Consider the following 20,958-nt stretch of genomic DNA (forward strand, 5'->3'; position numbering starts at 1 on the left):
GGTAGGGAGTGTGCAAGAGGTAGCTGGTAGATGTTTCTCGCTCATCGACGTTTCTAGCTCTCTATCCCTCTCCCTTCATCTCTGTAAAAAAAATCAATAAAATATAAAAATAAATAAAGTGAGAGTCGGGCAGCTCTTCCTTTCATTTGGACACTTAGAGTTCATTGTAGGGTATTAATTGACCCAATTTCAGCATCACTGTGTCTCAGCAATAAGGAGGCCCAGGAGGGGGAGAGGAATGAGGGAATGCCAGTCTGTAGAGCACTCAGAACATGAACCTCATTTATCTGTTATGTTCACTGACTTGTATGAGTGTGGCTTGTGGTGCCCAAAGCAATTACAATAGTGACAGTAAAGATCGCTGATCACAGGCCACCTCAGCAACTATAATGATGATGATGATGATGATGACAACATAATTTGAAATATTGTGAAAATTACTGAAAGGTATTGTAGTTACAATTACCTTTCTGTGTGTGACACAGAGACAATACTGTCGGGAAAATGGTGCCAATAGATTTGCAGGATTGCTACAAACCTTCAACTTGTGAAAAAATGCAATATCTGCAACGCACAATACAGCCCAGGTATGCCTGTGTTAACTGTGTGGTTAACTTTCCCCATTAAAAAAATGGAGTCCAGGAAAAATAAAAGCATCAGTGGGATGTTCCGCTAGCAGCTATCCTGTGAATCCGTGTCAGGCACTCTCCTACATGCATGTCATAGTATTTCATCTGATCCTTACAACATATTAACATAACATCCTCACGCCCAGGTTACAGGTGAGGAAAGTGAGGCTCACAGCTAGCATTGGCTGATTCTTTGGAAAGCCCAGGCCTGACCAAAGGCCTTGGCACAGCCATGAGCCTGGAGCCCCTTGCACCTTCCTCACCTGTCACTCCACTCGGCGCCGGCGTTGTGGCCAGGGAGAGCCGGGGTGCTAGCAGCCTGTGCAGCCACGAAAGTGGGTCCTCTCCCCATCCCCCAGATCATCTACCTGCGGCGGTTCAAGGACCTGCGGGCCCTCAGCCTCTCCGGGAACCCCATCTCCCAGGCCGAGGACTACAAGATGTTCGTCTGGGCCTTCCTGCCCGACCTCGTGTACCTGGACTCTCGGCGGGTCGACGACCAGTTGGTAAGTGTCTCCTCTGGGTGCCCCAGCTCTGTGCGGCCATCCGGGGGTCCTTGGTTTCCGGGAAGGGACACGGAGGCAGAGAGCAGGGCAGTTCCCCCCCCCCCTCCTTTCCCGCCGCTGTCCCGGTCCTGGCAGGACCCTCATGGCCCACGTGGGTCTTGCTCACGGGGCCAGGCTACTTCCACGTCTGCCTGCAGCCCGCACGGCCAAGCTGGGGACTCCTCTCTCTGTCTCCCATTTGGCTGCCTCTCTGTGATAGTGCCTGTGTGTTAGGTACGTCTGCGGAGCCTCTAGTCTTTTTTTTTTTTTTTTTTTTTTTTTTTTAATATATTTTATTGATTTTTTTACAGAGAGGAATGGAGAGAGATAGAGTTAGAAACATTGATCAGCTGCTTCCTACACACACACCCTCCCCCCCACTGGGGATGTGCCCGCAACCAAGGTACATGCCCTTGACCGGAATTGAAACTGGGACCCTTCAGTCCACAGGCTGTCGCTCTATCCACTGAGCCAAACTGGTTTCGGCTGAGCCTCTAGTATTGGTGGGGTCCTGATGCAGCGGTTTCTGGGCGCTCAGTGGCACCGTCTCCCTGGCCTCTGATGAGGCGCTCCAGGAATGTCCCTCTGTGGGTTACGCCCTCCTGTTGCAGTTGGGTCTTGACTGCTGTTGGCTCGTCCCTTGGTGGGGTTCATGCTCCGGCCGCTGGGGGCTGCATGGGGGCTGACCTGGGAGGTGGAAGCCGCCCACCAGGGTCTGGTGCCGCAAGACCTCCCTTTGGTGCTGCTGGTGGAGCTGACTGGCTTCTGCTCTGACGGAATCCCACCCCCGGCGTGCTGGTCCTGGCCTCTTCAGAGGGACTGGGCGCTGGTCAGTGTCAGACACATCAGGGCCCGGCTCTGCGCTGCCTGTTCAGAGCTACAAAGGGCCCCATGGTTTGTGGCCGCCTCTGCTGGGCCTTTGCACCAATGTCGCGTCCCCAGCACGGAGCCCAGCACCCGGAGACCGTCCTCCGTGCCGGCTGCGGTCACAGGAAGATCCTGGCGGCCGTGGGCTGCAAGAGGCAGGCTCCCAGGGGATGGTCACCGACAGGGCGGGTGGTGCTGACAGGGTGATGCCCGTCAAACTGGCACAGTGTTGGCCCGAGGCCACTCACACCAGCCTCTGGGCCACCCAGGCGGCACCGCCAGCTGCCCTGGGGCCTCTGTGGTGGGCGGCCTCAGGAAGTGACAGGAGGGACCAGCAGAGTCACCAGCCCGGGAAGAGACCACATTGGCCTTGGAGGGAGGGCTGTGCACGGGGGCAGTGGTGCTGGTAGCCCCCCGCCCCCAGTGCCACACAGCTCAGCCTCTCCCTCCTCCAGAGCCTTCCAGAGAGTCTGCCTCCGGGGTCAAGCGGCCTCCGGGGTCAGGCGGCCTCCGGGGGTCAGGCGGCCTCTGGTCCTGACTCATGCAGGAACAATTTCACCATAGAGTCCAGGTGGAAGTGAGAGGACGATTATTAAAGCTTGGGACAGCGGGAAATGGAAGGGCCCCTGGAGACAGGATCAGGGGACAAGCCTGGGACAAGCAGGCACTGCCCATTGCTCCCCTGGGTGCTTGTCTTGTGGGCACCCTTAGAGCTCAGGGTAGAAGAAGCAAAGTACATGCCTGAGGAAAGGGGACACAGGTTTGCTCAAAGAGAGCTCAGGCCGGCATCCTGTGTCCGTGGGTTTTGCTGTTTCCTGCAGGCGGGAATCTTGGGGGCCGTCTCGGGCGGATCTCAGCAGCCTGTCCGGGAGATCTCGGGGGGGGGGGGGGGGGGTGTGTCCGTGCACTGATGTGTTGGTATGAGTGGACAGTGGATGGTTTCACCTCTGTCTCGGCTTGCTCTTGCTCTGATAGTGTTTTGTTCTCTCTCTCCCTGACTAGGGTGATTTAAAACACTGCTCTCGGTGTCTCTGGTGGGGAGGAAAGTCGTGTCATTTACCAGCTGGCTGTTCATTGCTCAGCTATTCCAGCTGCTTCTTCAGCCATTTGTCTGTTTCCCTGTCCCACCCGCCAGGGGATTTTCCTCGGCTCTTACTCACCTGCCTCAGGCCGAGAGGCGATGAGCCGCTGTCGCCCACAGCCTGCCGCACGGGGCCTGGCTGGGCCGGGCTCTGTAACACGCCTGTCCCCTCGCCCGGCAGAAGGCGCAGGCGGAGGCGAAGCACCAGTTCAGCATCGACGAGCTGAAGCACCGCGAGTACCTGATGCAGGCCCAGCAGGCGGAGGAGCAGGCCCGGCAGGCGGAGCTGGAGGAGCACCAGGTAGCTGCCCCTCCGAAGGCTGGGCCCCGGGTGCCGGCCAAGCTCAGCGAGGCAGCAGGGCCCAGCCCGGGAAGCTCGCTGTGATGGAAGCGTGTTTGCAGCAGCGGCCTCGCTCTGCTGAAGCAGCTGATTGTGCTCCCCCCGAGGTCTGGGCCTCGGCCCTGCTGTGCTCTGCCCACCCCCTGCCTCTGCACCGGCTCCACCTGCCCCCAGACCCCGCCTGCCTTCGCCTCCCTCCTGGGAACAGGCCGTCCGAGCGGCCTTGCCTTGGAGCCCCAGGAAGGCTCTGGTCCCTGTTCAGCACATCCCTCAGCCTTCCTCCCGCCCCACCCGCCGCCCCCGCCTGCCAGTGCAGCCCCAGGCAGCCCCCGGGCGCCACCCTGCCGGCCTCCTCCCCGAGCAAGTGTCCACGCAGCCCAGGGCCCAGCGCCCACCAGTGCAGAATCAGTCCCTGCTCCCACTGTGCTCTGGGCCTCTGCCTGAAGGCTGCAGTAGGGAGCACTGACCCCTCCCTCCCTCTGCCCCCAGGCTGCAGTAGGGAGCACTCACCCCTCCCTCCCTCTGCCCACAGGCTGCAGTAGGGAGCACTGACCCCTCCCTCTGCCCGCAGGCTGCAGTAGGAAGCACTCACCCCTCCCTCCCTCTGCCCCCAGGCTGCAGTAGGGAGCACTCACCCCTCCCTCCCTCTGCCCGCAGGCTGCAGTAGGGAGCACTCACCCCTCCCTCCCTCTGCCCGCAGGCTGCCTTCGTGGAGCACCTGAACAGCTCCTTCCTCTTTGACAGCATGTACGCCGAGGATGTGGAGGGCAGCAAGCTGGCCACCCTGCAAGGCGTGGGCGAGCTCCTCGAGGCATATCCTTCTGGTTCACACTGCCCATCTGACAGAGCTCGGCCCCAGGACACCAGCCCGCTGGGCCTCAGTTTCCCCATCTCTCTCTGAGGCCCTGTGCCCAGGAGATGTCCTCAGCCGTGCGGAGGCGGGTGGCTAAGGGACGGAGCGGGCAGCAGGCCGGGTGCTTCCGGAGCCGGGAGCTCAGGGAGCGCCCGCCGGGGGTCTGAGGCCCACCCCCACGTGCGGCTGGCCCCGCTGTGCAGTGCACGCCCCACGCCCCACGGCGTCACACTTCCTGCGGGAGCTCACCCAGAGTCGCTGTCCAGGTCACACGGCGGCTGGGGCAGGAGCCGGCAGGGTGTGGGCTGAGCAGAAGGGAAGAGCAGGGCTCCGGGTCCGACCGACGGGCTCTGCCGGGCCTGACACCTGCCAGCCGGCCGCCGGGCTGGCCTCCAGCCGCAGCACCTGCCGACCTCAGGCCTCCAGGGACCCCACGTGCCTTCGCCTCGCCCTCCTGTGCAGGCGAGGCCCCAGGCCCAGAGGCGGAGAGGAGCGGCCCGAGCCAGGACGTGAGCCTGGTCTCTGCGGCCAGCCCTGCCCCACCTCTGCAGCGCCCCTCAGAGGACAGACCCAGCAAAGGCGCCTCCAGCCAACACAGCAGACAGCGCATGGCCCTCCGCTGCCCAGGGGTGTGGGGGCCGGGGCTGGCATCTCCCCCTGCTCTCAGCTCCGCCTCGGCCCCGCCGCCTCCCCTCCGTCCCCGCTCCCTCAGCCCAGGGGCGCCGCCCCAGTCACCGCCGGAGCCTCCAGCTGCCGGCTCTGCGAGGGCCCCACCGCCCCGGCGCCCGGAGCAGCCACAGCTTCCTTAACAGCCTCACCTACAGGGACAAGTTTGTCATCATCTGCCTGAACATCTTCGAGTACGGACTGACGCAGCAGGAGAAGCGCAGGGTGGAGCTCGACACCTTCACCGCGTGTGTCCAGGAGGCCGTGCAGGAGAACCGGGAGCAGGGCAAGCTCCGGATCGCCAGGTTCGAGGAGAAGCACCTGCTGGTAGGCTCAGCCCTGCCCCCTCCCACCCCTGCCCCCCACAGGGCGGTGGCCTGCCCCTCTGCCGGCCGGCCGGAGCCCTGGCACCGGTCCCTTCGCCGGGCTCACTGAGCTGGCGGTGGGGCGTGGGCCGAGGCTCAGCCTTCCACCGGACCACCAGCCACGGCACCACCAGGCCAGGGCCGGGCGGGCGGAGCCTGAGGTCAGAGCCAGCGCCGTCATTGCTGTGACGTGTGGTGTCACCAATACGGTGGTGACTGTAGCTGCATGGCTGTTGCTCCGCGGCAGCCTCAGCCGGGGTCTCCTCTCTGCCGGCCGCTCCGGGGCGTGTGTGCTCTCTGCTCTTAGGCGCGCGTGCGCATCACACAGGTTACAAGCACTTGTATCTCTTTGTTTAATGAGCACATGGGTGATTGTTTTATTTTTTTACCAGAGGTCTGGTGCACGAAATTCGTGCATGGAGGGGGGGGTGTCCCTCAGCCCAGCCTGCACCCTCTCCAATCTGGGACCCCTCAAGGGACGTCCAACTGCCCGTTTAGACCCGATCCCACCGAGGATCCCACCAGGATCAGACATCCCTGTCACAATCCAGGACTGTTGGCTCCCAACTGCTCGCCTGCCTGCCTTCCTGATTGTCCCTAACCACTCCCCTGCCAGCCTGATTGATTTCTAACTGCTCCCCTGCCAGCCTGTTTGCCCCCAACTTCCCTCCTCTGCTGGCCTGGTCACCCCTAACTGCTCTCCCTTGCAGGGTTGATTGCCTCCAACTGCCCTCCCTTGCAGGCCTGGACCCTCTCAAGTGCCCTCCTGGTGCCTCCCAACTGCCCTCCTCTGCTGGCCATCTTGTGTCCACATGGGGGCAGGATCTTTGACCACATAGGGGCAGCTATCTGGATCTTGTGTGTTGGAGTGATGGTCAATCTGTATATTACTCTTTTATTAGATAGGATAGAGGCCTGGTGCATGGGTGGGGATCAGCTGGTTTTCCCTGAAGGGTGTCCTGGATCAGGGTGGGGTTCCCTTGGGGCGTGGGGTAGCCTGGGTGAGGGGCCTGTGGTGGTTTGTAGGCCGGCCACGCCCCCTGGCAGCCCAAGCGGAGGCCCTGGTATCTGGAATTATTTACCTTCTCCAGTTGAAACGTTGTAGCCTGGCACAGAGCCAAGCCCCCTGCTTGCTCCGTGGCTGCCACCATTTCTGTTTGGATTTGTTTACCTTCTGTAATTGAAGCTTTGTATCCTTGAGTGGAGGCCTGGGCTGGCCAGGGCAGGTGGAAATCTTGGCTTCCTCCATTGCCAGAGGCAACCTTAGCCTGTTCTCTCCAGCTCCGTGACTGCCACCATTTTTCTTGGGATTTACCTTCTGTAATTGAAACTTTGTATCCTGGAGTGGAGGCCTGGGCTGGCCAGGGTGTGTGGAAAGCTTGGCTTCCTCTGTTGCCGGAGAAAACCAAGCCTCTCAACTGCTCTCTGTGGCTGCAGCCTTCTTGGTTTGGTTAATTTGCATACTTGCTCTCATTGGTTAGTGGGCATGGTTGGGTGGGCATGGCTTGTGGGTGTAGCGGAGTGATGGTTATTTTGCATATTGCTCTTTTATTATCTAGGATTTATGTATTCATTTCATTATTTATTTTTACAGAGAGGAAGAGAGAGTTAGAAACATCGATGAGAGAGAATCATCGATCAACTGCCTCTTGCACACCCCCTACTGGAGGTGTGCCCGCAACCAAGGTACATGCCCTTGACCGGAATCGAACTTGGGACCTTTCAGTCCGTAGGCCGATGCTCTATCCACTGAGCCAAACCGGTTTCAACGGGATTTATTTATTTATTTAAATATTTTATTGTTGAAAGTATTGCAAGTCTTCGTTTTTCCCACTTGCTCCCACCCCCAGGCCAGGCCCTCACCCCCCAACTGTCTGTGTCCGTTTGTTATGCTTATATGAGTGCATACAAGTCCTTTGGTTGATCTCTTACCCACCCTTTCCCTTTTCTTCTCTCTTAGGTTTTATTCATTTTTAAAACATATTTTTATTGATTTCAGAGGGGAAGGGAGAGGGAGAGAGAGAGAGAGAAACATTAATGTTGAGAGAGAATCATTGATTGGCTGCCTCCTACATGCACCTTACTGGGACCAAACCTGCAACCCACGCATGTACCTGACTGGGAATCAAACCATAACCTCCTGGTTCATAGGTCAATGCTTAACCACTGAGCCACACTGACTGGGCAACATTTGCATTTCTTATTTGTGAACTATTGTCATAATACCGTGCCCTTACCCATTTTTCCATTTGGTGTTTCTCTTTCTCACTTTCTCTCTCTCTCTCTCCCCTTTCTTTTTTTCTTTCTTTGTTTTCATTTTCAATACTAGAGGCCCGGTACACAAAATTCATGCGGGGGGGAGGGGGGAAGGGGAGAGGGGGGGAGGGGGGAGGGGGGGAAGGGGGTCTCCTCAGCCCAGCTTGCACCCTCTCCAATCCAGGACCCCTCAAGGGATGTCTGACTGCTGGTTTAGGCCTGAGGACATCCCTCTCATAACCCTGGATCGCTGGCTTCTAATCACTCACCTGCCTGCCTGCCTGGTTGCCCCTAAATGCCCCCCCTGCTGGCCAGGTCTCCCCTAACTGCCCCCTGCTGCTGGCCTGGTCACCCCTTACTGCCCCCTCTATTGGCCTGATCATCCCCATCTGCCCACCCCCTGCCAGCCTTGCCAGCCTAGGCGCCCCTAACTGCCCCCCACTGCCACCCTGGTCACTCCCAACTTTCCCCCTGCTGGCCTGGCCACTCCCAACTGCCCTCTGGCCAGCCTAGTTGCCCCATGAAGTCTGCTTGTTTAGTCATTTGGTCATCCCTCACCACCCCTCTCCCCCCAGCTAGCATGGTCGTAGGCAGCCATCTTGTGAGGGCATGAGAGTTAATTTGCATATTACCTCTTTATTAAATAGGATTACTCTGTAGGAGCACTTTATAGATTGAGAAATTAGCCATGTGTCAATGAAATAAGTTGTTAGCACTTTCCCAGTTTGCTGTTTATCTTGTTATTTTGTCTCTGGTGTATTTACATTCAGAATATTAAAATTTTTTATGTGATAGACTTTATCAGCCTTTTCTTCTGCTTATACTCAGAAAGGACTTCTCCACTTTAAGATTATTTATTTAGCTAAAACCGGTTTGGCTCAATGGATGGAGCGTCGGCTTGGGGACTGAAGGATCCAGGTTCGATTCCGGTCAAGGGCATGTGCCTTGGTTGCGGGCATATCCCCAGTTGGGGGTGTGCAGGAGGCAGCTGATCGATGACTCTTTCTCATCGATGTTTCTAACTCTCTATCTCTCTCCCTTCCTCTCTGTACAAAATCAATAAAATATATTTTTTTAAAAAGAAAAGATTATTTAAAATTCCCCAATATTTTCTAGTACTTTTATAGCTTTAATTTTTACCTTTAAGTATTTGCTCTGTCCAGAATTTATTTAATTTTTTTACAATGAACTACCATACTTTATTATTTTTTATTTTTTTAAATAAATCTTTATTGTTCATATTATTACAAATGTTCCTCTCCCTCCCCCCCTCCATTGCTCTCCTCCACCAGATTCCCACCCCACCCTCTGCCCTTTCCCCACCCCCCATTGTCCTCATCCATAGGTGCACAGTTTATGTTTAGTCTCTTCCCACATCCCCCTCTCCCCTTTTCCCCAAGAATCGTCAGTTCACTCCCCTTCCATAACTCTGATTCTATTATATTCAACAGTTAATATTGTTCATCAGATTTTTTTTTAATTTCCTTGGTTTTTAGATTCACTTGTTGATAGTTACGTATTTGTTGTTCATAATTTTTATCTTTGTTTACTTTCTCTTCCGAAAGAACCCCCTTCAGCAATTCATATAATTCTGGTTTGGTGGTGATGAACTCCTTTAGCTTTTTTTTATTAGTGAAGATCTTTATCTGGCCTTCAATTCTGAGTGATAGCTTTGCTGGGTAGAGTATTTTTGGCTGTAGGTTCTTACTATTCATCACCTTGAATATTTCTTGCCATTCTCGTCTGGCCTGCATGGTTTCTGTTGAGAAATCAGCTGACAATCGTATAAGTGCTCCTTTATAGGTAACTACCTGCTTTGCTCTTGCTGCTTTTAATATTCTTTTTTTTTTAATATAGTTTTATTGATTTTTTACAGAGAGGAAAGGAGAAAGATAGAGAGCTAGAAACATTAATGAGAGAGAAACATCGACCAGCTGCCTCTTGCACACCACCTACTGGGGATGTGCCCGCAACCAAGGTACATGCCCTTGACCGGAATGGAACCTGGGACCTTTCAGTCCACAGACCGACGCTCTACCACTGAGCCAAACCAGTTTCGGCTTAAGCTGATTTTAATATTCTCTCTTTGTCTTTTGCTCTTGGAATTTTAATTATGATTTGGCTTGGTGTGGTCCTCTTTGGATTCCTTTTGTTTGGAGTTCTGTGTGCTTCCTGGACTTGTAAGTCTATTTCTTTCACCAGGTGGAGGAAGTTTTCTGTCACTATTTCTTTCAGTATGTTTTCGATATCTTGCTCTCTCTCATCTTCTGGGACCCCCATAATTCTGATGTTGGTTCGCTTGAAGTTGTCCCAGAGGTTTCTTAACATTATCTTCAACTTTCTGGATTCTCTTGTCTTCTTGCTTCTGCGGAGGAGTGTCTTCTGGCTCTTTATGTTCCAAATCTTTGACTTGATTCTTGCGGTCTTCCATTCTGTTTTTAGGACTCTGTATAATATTTTTATTTCAGACAATGTATTCTTTGTTTCTTGTTGATCCCTTATTATTTCTTGTTGATCCCTTATTATTTCTAGTTGATCCCTTTTCATATCCTCATAGGTCTCGTTTATTTTATCGGCCTTTTCTAGGAGATTCTTGAACAACTTATAAGTGTGGTTTTGAACTTTATATCCAGTCGCTTTTTGTCCTCCATTTCTTTCATTTGTGATCTATTTAGTTGTCTTGGCATTTTCGCCGCTTCCCTGATGGGGCGGAGTTTCAGGGTGGAGCCTACAGGCTTGGCTTCTGTCAGCCATGCCCTGTGCGGTTCCTGAGTCTCAGTAATCCCCTGGGTCCTTCAGTACTCGCTACTAGCACCTCTGAGAGAAAGGTGTCCTCAATTTTCCTGCTACCAAATAGTGTAGGCTCTCCCCCAATGAGCCCGGAACTGGGGTTCAGTTCAGTTGGAAGTGGGGTTGGAGGTGGCGTTCAGAGCAGTTTGGAGCCCCAGTCTCCTTCCCGCCAAGGCAATCCCGCGGCACAGCCAACCGTCCCTTCTCTGCGCACAATGTGCGCGCCTCTGGGACCTCCTTTCGCCGCTCCCCCGGGGTTCCACCTTACAGCCCAGCTCCCTATGGATGAGCCTGGGTCCCGGGATCTGGCCGAGAACTGGGGTTCAGAGCAGTCAGAACTGGGGCCTAGCACAGTCGGAGCTTTTATCTCCTTCCCGCTAGGTTACGCCAGCCAGGCACTCAGCCGCCCCTCCTCTCCGGCTCCGTCCTCTCCACGCAGGCCGTGTGTCTCCGTACCTTAGATTTTTACAGCTCCTCCACACTTCCTTCTGGTTTTCTCCTTGCTTCTCGTTGTAGAATTTCCAGTCAGTCGACTTTCCTGTAATTCTGGGTAATGTCAGTTTTATATTTTAGTTGTATTTTATTGAAATTGTTGTGTGCGGCTGCGGCTAGGTGTTTACCTGTGCAGCCATCTTGGATTCTCTGCCAGAATTTATTTTCATCTAACACTCGAGATAGGCATTGAGCCTGACTTTTCTCCAGGTGGGGTAGCCAGTATTAGAAAGACACTCACCTCAAATCGTGTCCAGTTACTCTTCCTTTAAGCTAACACGAGTGTCAGCAGAGACAAGCTGCACGGGGCGTGGCGGCTGGGGCCTGGGCCGCCTGGTGAGCGGTGGCGCCTCCCGCCTCGGCACCGCCCTCTCCACGCCGCCGGCCTGCTCACTGCTCACCCCCTGGCGCTGGGGTCCTGTGGGTCTGACGGGCCTCAGGCTGGAGAGTGGTGACAGGGCCCAGCCATGGCAACATCCAGCGAGGCTCCACTCCTCGCCGCCCTCAGACTCGCAGCCTGCACGGTGATGGGGCGCCCCCTGCCCAGCCCGGGGCTTGGGAAGCGGGAGCTCTCTCCCCTCACGGGAGGGCCTGGAGCTTGGAGAATGGAAAGGAAGGACTCGTTCGAGGTGACACTGCTGCTGAGTGACTCTGGGAGCCATTGCTCCTGCCGCCCGGCCGGCCCCGTGCTGAGAGCCCAGCTGGGGGTCGGCAGTGCTCACGGTGCCCGGCAGCCCCCAGCCACGGGGACAGACAGCGCGCAGCTGCTGAGGCTCAGGTGCTGCCATGAGGCGTAGCTACCCCTGAGTGTGGGCAGTCCAAACCCAGGGTCCCATTCCCAACACAAAACCGGCCCTGCGTGCAATTAGCTGTGACGCCGACCCACAGGCTCTCGTTCCAGAGTCTGACCGCCATCCGTGACGAGTCGGACCTGGCCAGCATGGAGGCGAGGATCTCGGAGTACAGCGAGGACATCACCGAGCTGGCCAACGTGCTCATGACGCTGGAGATGCAGCTGGTGGAGCAGCTGGAGGTGCGGGCCCGGCGCCGATGAGTGAGGCCGGTGAACCGGAGCTGGTGCTGCCGCCGTGGAAGCGCTGCCCGGGCGTCCTGGGTCAGCCTGTTGGCTTTTCGTGCATTCACACACACACACACACACACACACACACACCGCCGCCCGATCCCCTACACTGCAGCGGCTCCCGCAGCAGCAGGGGGAGCTCATTCCTCTGAAGCCCCCACCTGGAAGAGCCAGAGCTCGGGGGAGGGTTTTGATTAGGCCAAGGAGCTGCCGGTGTCAGGGAGCAAGCAGCGCCCCCTCGGGGTGAAACGAAGGCCCCTCGGCTCTCAGCCGCGGTGTGGCCATCGGGCACCTGCGCCTCAGCACTGAGCTGGCCTGTCGAACCCCAGGGACAGGTGTCCACAGGCGGCTGCGAGTCTGAGGGCAGCGAGGAGTGGAGCCTCGGTGGATGCTGCCGTGGCTGGGCCGAGATAGCCCTGATCAACGCCCCCATCCTGTCCCGTCCCCTCCCGTCCCCTCCCGTCCCGTCCCGTGGGCCTCAGACGCGGAGATTCCCGCCTCGGGCAGCGCTGCCCGCAGGCCCTGGGCCTCAGGCGGCTCAGGCAGTGGCTCCCAGCGGGCCGGGTTCCGGAGCCCAGGGGATCGGCTGGTGCATCAGACCCGTGCACAGCCGGCAAGGCTGTGCCTGCTGCGGGGCTTCACGGCCCTGTGTGCTTCGCTGCGACCACTCACGCACGCTGGAAGCTGTGCGGTGGCTGGGCCTGTGACCATCCCCAGGCTCCCGCAGGCCCCTGCCCCGCAGCCCTGGTCCCTGGCGGTCTGAGGGTGCGCCCGTCCTGGGCTGCTAGGGTCGCAGGCTGCTCCATCTGCCATTGTCCCCGCGTCAGTGTGTGTGTGTGTGTGTGTGTGTGTGTGTGAGTGTGTGTGTGTGTCCTGTTAGGCCGGGTGCCCGGCTGAGCACAGGGGCCAGCACTGCAGGGTCCCTCAGGCCACAGCTGGCATTACTGAGGGTTGCTCTCCGCCAGGCACCTTGTGAAGCCCTTTGTGTGAGTCACCTAGTTTAGCTTCACCACAGCTCCCTGAGACAGGCACTAAAAGGAAGCCCATATCCCAGATGGGGAAGGCGAGGCCCAGCGAGGTTACGTGCAGAGGTGGGCGGTCCGGGCTCACTGATGCCTCCCTGTTATCTGGAGGCGATGCCACGGAGAGGCCAGAGGAGGAGACGAGCCGTGTGTGTGAGTGTGTGTGTGTGTGTGTGTGAGTGTGTGTGAGTGTGTGTGAGTGTGTGTGTGTGAGTGTGTGTGTATGTATGAGTGTTTGTGTGTGTGAGTGAGTGTGTGTGTGTGTATGTATGTGTGTGAGTGTGTGTGTTTGTGTGTATGAGTGTGTGTGTATGTGAGTGTGTGTGTATGAGTGTGTGTGAGTGTGTGTGAGTGTGTGTGTGTATGTATATGAATGTGTGTGACTGTGTGTGACTGTGTGTGTGTGTATGAGTGTGTGTGTGTGACTGTGTGTGAGTGTGTGTGTGTGAGTGTGTGTGTGTGACTGTGTGTGAGTGTGTGTGTGTGTGTGTATGAGTGTGTGTGTGACTGTGTGTGACTGTGTGTGTGTGTGACTGTGTGACTGTGTGTGTGTGTGAGTGTGTGTATGAGTGTGTGTGTGTGACTGTGTGTGAGTGTGTGTGTGTGTGTGTGTGAGTGTGTGTGTGTATGAGTGTGTGTGTGACTGTGTGTGAGTGTGTGTGTGACTGTGTGACTGTGTGTGTGTGTGTGAGTGTGTGTATGAGTGTGTGTGTGACTGTGTGTGAGTGTGTGTGTGTGTGTGAGTGTGTGTGTGTGTGTGTGTGAGTGTGTGTGTGTGTGTGACTGTGTGTGTGTGTGAGTGTGTGTATGAGTGTGTGTGACTGTGTGTGAGTGTGTGTGTGTGTGTGTGTGTGTGTGTGTGTTGGGGGTGGCGGTGTTCCTGGCAGAGGGAGCAGGCAGAGGCTTGCAGAAAGCACCACAGGGACTGTTCCAGGGCAGTGAGTGGGTTGAAATGTCCAGAGGCCAGGGGATTGGGACAGGTCAGGAGGGAGGAGGGTCAGGGCACCACCTCGCCGAGAAGGCCCGATGGCTTCTTGTCCTGAAGCTGTGAGCAGAGGCAGTGCGGCCTTGGCTCTGAGGCTCGGGCAGCCGTTCCTGTGAAGCACACACGCTAACCCTGCTCCTTCCGTTCCTAGGAGACGATAAACATGTTCGAGAGGAACATCATCGACTTGGTGGGGCTCTTTGTGGAAAATGTCCAAAGCCTATATCCTTTCCTTCGCGGCATGGCCGGGAGGCGCTGCCGGGCGTGGGCTTATCCTCCGGGGGCGGGGGAGGCGGCTGGCCCCTCAGCAGAGGCAGGGAGGGCAGCCCTTCAGCCAGACCCGGCAGGATGCCCACAAACAGGGCTCCCTTCCAGGCGGCACCGGGGTCGGGCGCCTGCCCTCCGCTGCCACCAGTGCCACCGACAGTTGTCAGAGAGAAAGGAGTTGGCACCTCACTGTTTCCCAGAAACCACGGGCCGTCTGCCCGCAGGGAGGTCTGTGCCTCCACAGACGCTCCTCGGTCCATCGCAGGAACCGGCCTAGCGGGGCGCTCCGCCCTGCAATGGAAGGAAAGCCAAACCTGCTTTCACCAAGGACAGACTCTCCCTTCACAGGGCGGAGCCAGCCTGGCAGAGGCCTCAGAGCTCCCTGGCCGGGCCGGGGGAGAGGGGGAGGTCCCCAGCTTTACTCCTGTAGGGCCAGCAGGGCTGCTGCTCTGGGTGGGGCAGCAGGAGCTGTGTTTGCAGAAGTCCTGGAGGCTATTCCCAAATGAGTGGCACTGGAGGAAGACCACATCCCAGAACCCCCGCCCTGTGCTGCAGGCAGACACACCCAGCGGGCGGGACAAACTCCCCCTAAGGAGCCGGGCAGGCCCACCTCTGGGCGTGAGCAGCGCCTCTGCCGCCTGGACCCAGAGCCCTGTCCTGTGGGACACAACTGCCGGGTCTGCCCAGAAGTAAGCCCGGTCCTGCGTTCCCGGGCCCGGGGCCACAGGAAACACAGGCTGCAGCCCCCCAAGGGGGAGTCCCCACAGGAACAGGCGGGCCTGAGGGGGAGCGTGGCAGAGGAGGCAGCCCATGCCAAGTCCTGAGGCAGAGTCGGAGCTCGGGTCCGAGAGGAGGCCCGTGGCCACACTGGAGAGCGGGGGGCTCCGGAGAGAGAACGGTGAGTGCAGGAGGGACGTGTGCACCTGCCCGCCCCCAGCCCCTCGCTGCCGCCATGGGGAAGGGCCGGAGCACCAGCCAGTCAGCGTGCTGGCAGGCGAAGAGGCAGGATGGAGGGAAGTGGGCAGCGGAGGGACACTTGGGGAGCCCGGGGCCAGGGTCAGTGAGAAGCAGGGATGTGAATGGGGAAGGGGTTAGGCTGGCCCGGGGGCAGGTTGCGTGGGGAGACAGCTGTGAAGGCCACTGCGCCCAGAGTTCGCCTTTGGCCCTGAGAGTCTGCTCTCACCTCACGAGAACGACCAGCCTGAGGCCTTTGCTTAACTCTCCGCACCATGGCTCAGTGCCGGGACCTGGAGAACCACCACCATGAGAAGCTCCTGGAGATCTCCATCAACACGCTGGAGAAGGTGGTCAAGGGCGAGCTGGACGAGGACCTGCCTGACGACGTCCGGGCGGTGAGCGGGCGGGGCGGGGCGGGGCGCGGGGCGCGGGGGGCGGGGCGGGGCGCGGGGCGCGGGGCGCAGGCTTGGTGGGGGCCGAGCCAGGCAGAGTCCTCCAGCTCTGTGGCTCCCATAAGCCTGGAAACCTCTGGGCCTCAGTCTCCTCCTCTGCCAAAGGGGACAGTCACGCCATCTGGCAGGAGAAATAGGCTCACAAACCCTGCGGGCGGGGAGCTCAGCTAGAGGTGCGTGACGACCAGGCGTTCCTCCCGCCTGGCAGCAGGGGGTTCCCAGAGCTCCCTGCGGGGCCTCTGGCTTTCCCAGGAGAGCCCTGCACAGAGAAGCCGGGTCCACTCCCCGAGGCCGTTAGCCCCCAGCTCCGGGAGAAGGCTGCTGAGCGGGGAGCAGCCGCGCCATTGCGGGTCCAGCACCTTGCGGCCCTTCCCCAGCACAGCCAGTGACGGCGCCCCACGCTGCCCAGCCCCCGCCCGTGGGGGGGCAGGAGGGCGTGGCACTGGGTGGGCAGCAGGGGTCAGGTCTCTGGGAAGACCATGGTCAGCGCGAGGAGGCCCGGGCCCAGATACCTTCCCGTCAGGAGCAGTTGGTCTCCTCATCGTTCATCCCAGCCAGTGCCTCCGCTTCGTTGGCTGGGCTGCAAACATATTTGTTGTGGCTGCATGTGGCCCACAGGCCACGCATTGGACATGCTTGCTCCAGACCCTGTGCCCAGCCTGCTGCCCAGCAGCCTCCCCTCCCAGACCTCCAGCTTGCCCCTCTCTGATGGCATCCCGCCTGCCAGGCATGCTCTTCCCTCGGGTTTCCTGTGTCTGGCTGGTTCTTGCCACTCAGATTCCAGCGCAAATGTCAGCTCCTGCAGAGGCCTCCCCCGCACCTTCCTGACAAACCAGGTCTGTCCCGGCCTCACGCAGAGCCCTCGTCGCAGTCTCATGCTGCAGCGCTGCTTTGCTGATGTGACTGCTATGCGTGGGACGGCAGGTGGCTCCCAGGGCTGGCAATGGGCCCGGCAGGTACAGTTGGTAGGTGGGAGCACCACTCAACTGGGTCTCCGATGCCCACTTGTGAGGACCTGAGTGGCTGCAGGCTGTCTGAGGCGCGGAGCTGGCCCGGATTGAGCTGGCCTGCAGCAGGTGTCGGTCTGTCTGTGGCCCCATGCACTAGGGAGGCAGGGCTGCGCTCTGAGACCAGGGCTCCCTGCGGGGGACAACCAGCAGGGCCCAGGCGCGCCTCCCTGGGCAATGGGAGCGCTCAGGTGCGGCAGGGCACGTATGCACTGCAGCATCGCCAGGACTCCCCCCGGGTGTGCCTTAGGTCAGCACTGCCGTGGGCACGCTGAGCTGGGAGAGCACGCCCTGGCTGTGAGAGTAATGATGACACCAACAGCCAGTTCTGTGGGCCTCCCTACGCCTGCGTCTCTGAGGCCCTGGACGTATATTTGCTCTTTTAATCTCCACATCCACAGTATTATCAGTGCCATTATGATTCCCTCTTACAGATGAGCAAACTGAGGCACAGAGCGGAGAGTAACCCACCTAAGACACATAGCATGGAAGTGGCAGGATTGGGACCGGAACAGGCTTGACTCAAAGCCTTTCACAAAATGTCTACTGTGCCTGTAGCAAGAGGGGGTTCAGCCGAGGCAGCAGGCCGGCGGCCCCAGAGCCTGGCTCTGTGGGTGTGACCACAAGTCACACGGCTGAGGCTCTTTAAAACGCTTGCCCAGCGGAGAGCTTGTGACCAGCTCCTCCACATCTAGGGCCTCCTCTCTATGTAAAGTCCTTCACCTCTTGGCCGGGAAAAGCTGACTGCACACGCACAGGGCCGGAGCCCGGCGCTGGTGCAAGGGAAGGCCCCGTGGCACGGCAGCAGGAGTGAACACTCTGCTCCCGCCCCCTGGGCTGAACTGCAGAGCACTGCGCAGGGAGCACTACACAGCAAGGAGCTCTGGGCGCTCATCCTGCCCACCCAGGGGCAGGCTCAGAGTCCCTAACTGACTGCAGGTAGGACCCGGCCAGCAGTCCCTGGACAGGGTGGCTGTGACAGGATCCTGCCTGGGACCTGAGGGCTTCCCCTCGGCAGAGGAGCAGGCAGCACCGGTCACTGCCCCCTTGGCCAAGCGGGGACTGCGCAGGCAGGACCTCTGCTCATTTCTGTGGTGAGGGGACCAGTGTGGGCAGGCGCCCAGGATGGGTGTGGCAGCATGATCTAATCCCACGTGGACACGGAGCAAGCAATCCTCCAGCCACCAGCATCCCAGTGGCCCTGGGAGGCACACTTCCAGCCTCCCGCCCGGACACGTCACTTTGAAAGGTTCTTTGTGGCCACACGGCCCACAGGAGAGTGGCTGCCACCGCCAAGGGCCTGCACACCCCGCTCTCTGTAGGGCTTCTGACCTGCAGGATCAGAGGGGAATCCAGAGCATCCCCTCACAGGAACTGCTTGAAGGCACATTGACAGTCACCATTTTAGGCCAGAAACTTGCATTTTAAAATCACTTCTTTAAACCTGACTCCTTTCATTTGTATTTTACAGTCACAGTCTTTCATAACCAATTCTTATCTCGTCCATCCCAAGCAGACTCCACTTCCCACAGCTTCTAAAACAGTCTTCTGCATTTTCAGAAGGATGTTCTGGTTTAAGAGATCAGCTGTAATCCACCTTTTTTGAAGGGGAGAATCTCATTTATTTTGAATATATTTTTATTGATTTCAAAGAGGAGAGGGAGATAGAAACATCAATGATGAGAATCACTGACCAGCTGCCTCCCGACGCCCCTACTGGGGATCAAGCCCATAACCCGAGTATGTGCCCTTGGCTGGAATGGAATCCGAGACCCTTCAGTCAGCAGGCCGACACTCTGCCCACTGAGCCAAACCGGGTAGGGCTGTAACTCACTTTTTAAAATGAACAAGGACCTTGGGTGGATGCTGTGGCTGTGCTGGTTTGGGAACAGCTGGCACAGCCTCTGCAGTGCCTGCTGCCCGAGGCTCACGCAGGCGGGCAACGTGTGTCTGCACCTTCCCAGAGCCTGGCCTGGGGCCTGCTGTGCAGAGGAAGAATGTAATGACATCTTGTCACTTCTGTATGACGGTGCTAGCTGCTCCCCCAGAGGCCCCACTCCCCGCATCAGCCGGCATGGCTTCTCTGTTAGGGATCCTGTGGAAACCAGCATCCCATGAAATAGTAACAGATTTGACTCTGAAAAGAAGTCTGTGGCCAGATAAGTTGCAAAACTGAGAGAAAAAGTTGTTTCTTTTCCACAGGACTTCCCAGAACTGTCGCTGGAAGGCTCTGTGCACCATGGAATCCAGGCTGTGCAAACATATTTGACCAATGTTGTGGGTTTTTTTCCAGAAATATTAACATCTCAAGCTTGCACAGAACGTATTTTGGAGGCTATTAACTTCACCACTGCCATCCCGAAGAATGAACACGCACTCTCCCTGCACGCCTCGGCAGGACCTTCCAGCGGTGCCGTCTGGGCATCACAGGCCGCCCTTCCCGGGCTGGGCGGCGCTGCTGAGCACTTCGGCGGCTTCCCTGCCCGGGACATGATGCCGCTTAACATTTTTCTTTTTTATAAAAAATATTACATAAAGTATTTTACATCAAATTTTACTAACAAAACTTCCTCCACCTACAGTTGAATCATTGGCTTATAGTTAATAACAAGAGTGTAAGGAAAAGCAATGTGGCTGGGTGGGCTTCATTCCTCTTTGAAATCTTGCCTTAACCTTTGAGAGCCATCAGGGGTCTGGCTCCGAGTTTGTTTTCACAGCTGTCAGACTAATCCAAAGAGGAGCGATGGATGCCACTTGGTTTTCAACTGTGCCAGGCACAGCGCCAGTGTGAACGCCTAGCACCAGCCAGGCCTCATGGAGGGGGGTTGTTTCCAACTTTTTACAAGGTCGGGAATGCAAGAAGGCAGGGGACCCCAAGAGCGATGCCAGGCTGAAGTTGATTGGTGTGAACAGAGTGGAGTAGCAGCGTGGTGTGGGCGCCCCATTGGCAGGGTCTGTGTCCTCAGAGCAGCCTCAAACCCTTGACCAGCCTCGCACTTCCCACACGAGCTGCAAGGGTCCAGGCGAGAGCCCATGTCCTCAGTGAGGGCAGCCCGAGGCACCCTTTGCCTCCTCCCTGGGCCTGCAGTCTGCCTGGCTGACTCTGCCATGACACTCCCCACGCTCTCGGCGGGCGGGCGCGGGCGCGGGCGCGGGCAGCAGCACAGCACCACCCCACGAGCCGGCCGCTCTGGGCTCCTTCCTCTCGGCTCCCTGCTTTGCTCAGGGAGTAACGAGACACACTTGTTCATGTCATCCCGCTCCCCAGCTTTTTGTGGACAAAGACACAATTGTGAATGCTGTTGGGACATCACATGACATCCACCTTCTCAAGATTGACAACCGAGAAGACGAGCTGGTGACCAGAGTCAACTCCTGGTGCACACACTTACTGGACAAGGTGAGTGAGCTGCACCCGGCAGGCGGCCTCAGTGCCTCTAGCGTGGCCAGGGAGGAGTGGGAACTCTGCGGTAAGAAGCCAGAAAGTAAAACTACCGGATTCTCCGCTGAAGACTGCACGTTGCCCAGTCATGTGCTTCATCTCTCTTCTAACTCAGTACAGGGTGTCCCAGAACGTACCCACACTCTAACAGCTGATAGGTCAACTGGTGTTGGTTTCCTTTCAGATTTGACCCATTGGAATGAGTCAGTGTGTACACACTTTTGGGGGACACCTGCATGTAGATGGATTAAGCAGAACCCAGGGAGCTGTGGGGTAAATGAGACATAACTATGCAAAATTCAAAGAATTACCTTCCTTTTCCCCAAACTGGACTCACTGAGATATTAATCAATTCTCTGACCTACGGGAATTGGGCTTTGGTCTCACCCTCAGATTCACCAGGACGAGACCATGAGGAACCGCAAGCGAGTGAAGGAGATCAATCAGTTCATGGACCACCTGCAGAATGAACTGGACAACCTTGACAGTGGCGACATTCTAGATTAGGAGTCTGCCCAGAGGATCCCTCGGAAAACGGCACTGGGCCCTGCCAGGAGAGTGTGGGGACTCAGCCCCAAGCCCCCAGCCCCATCCTCCCACCACCCCTGCACCAACTCCCAAATGTAGACAGAAATAAAGGACCGGTGTCACCGTTTCTCCATTCTTTAGAGAGGTATGAGTTTCCTGTTCCTGTGTGAGCAGCAGTAAGCCGGCCTCCCGAGAGCCACTCCCCAGGGTGGGCCGAGGGCTGCGCTCCTGGCCGTGCACCATTCCCGACGGGCCGGAGGGCTGCAGCTGCAGGGGAGTGGGCCAGTATGGACCCCACTGCCCTCCTCTGGGTGCTGAGGAGGGAAGCCGAGG

General features: G+C 57.6%; 1 protein-coding gene across 3 annotated transcripts in view; it reads left to right on the plus strand.

The window, feature by feature from the left end:
• DRC3 (dynein regulatory complex subunit 3) overlaps window positions 1-20,764 on the plus strand; it is a 50,288-nt gene extending 29,524 nt beyond the window's left edge. For 2 of the 3 annotated variants that reach the window (XM_045586456.1, XM_045586457.1), the window contains 9 exons: window positions 989-1,135; window positions 3,304-3,423; window positions 4,163-4,275; window positions 5,134-5,308; window positions 11,786-11,917; window positions 14,124-14,194; window positions 15,468-15,591; window positions 19,924-20,055; window positions 20,491-20,764. In XM_045586456.1, coding sequence (XP_045442412.1) covers window positions 989-1,135; window positions 3,304-3,423; window positions 4,163-4,275; window positions 5,134-5,308; window positions 11,786-11,917; window positions 14,124-14,194; window positions 15,468-15,591; window positions 19,924-20,055; window positions 20,491-20,604 — 1,128 coding nt within the window. In that variant the 3' untranslated portion in view covers window positions 20,605-20,764. The remainder of the gene's footprint in view (window positions 1-988; window positions 1,136-3,303; window positions 3,424-4,162; window positions 4,276-5,133; window positions 5,309-11,785; window positions 11,918-14,123; window positions 14,195-15,467; window positions 15,592-19,923; window positions 20,056-20,490) is intronic. The other variant, XM_045586458.1, reaches the window with a different exon arrangement.
• Window positions 20,765-20,958: the final 194 nt, after the last annotated feature.

This window comes from Pipistrellus kuhlii, unplaced genomic scaffold, assembly GCF_014108245.1.
Source record: "Pipistrellus kuhlii isolate mPipKuh1 unplaced genomic scaffold, mPipKuh1.p scaffold_m20_p_23, whole genome shotgun sequence".
In the NCBI taxonomy this organism is placed as follows: Eukaryota; Metazoa; Chordata; class Mammalia; order Chiroptera; family Vespertilionidae; genus Pipistrellus; species Pipistrellus kuhlii.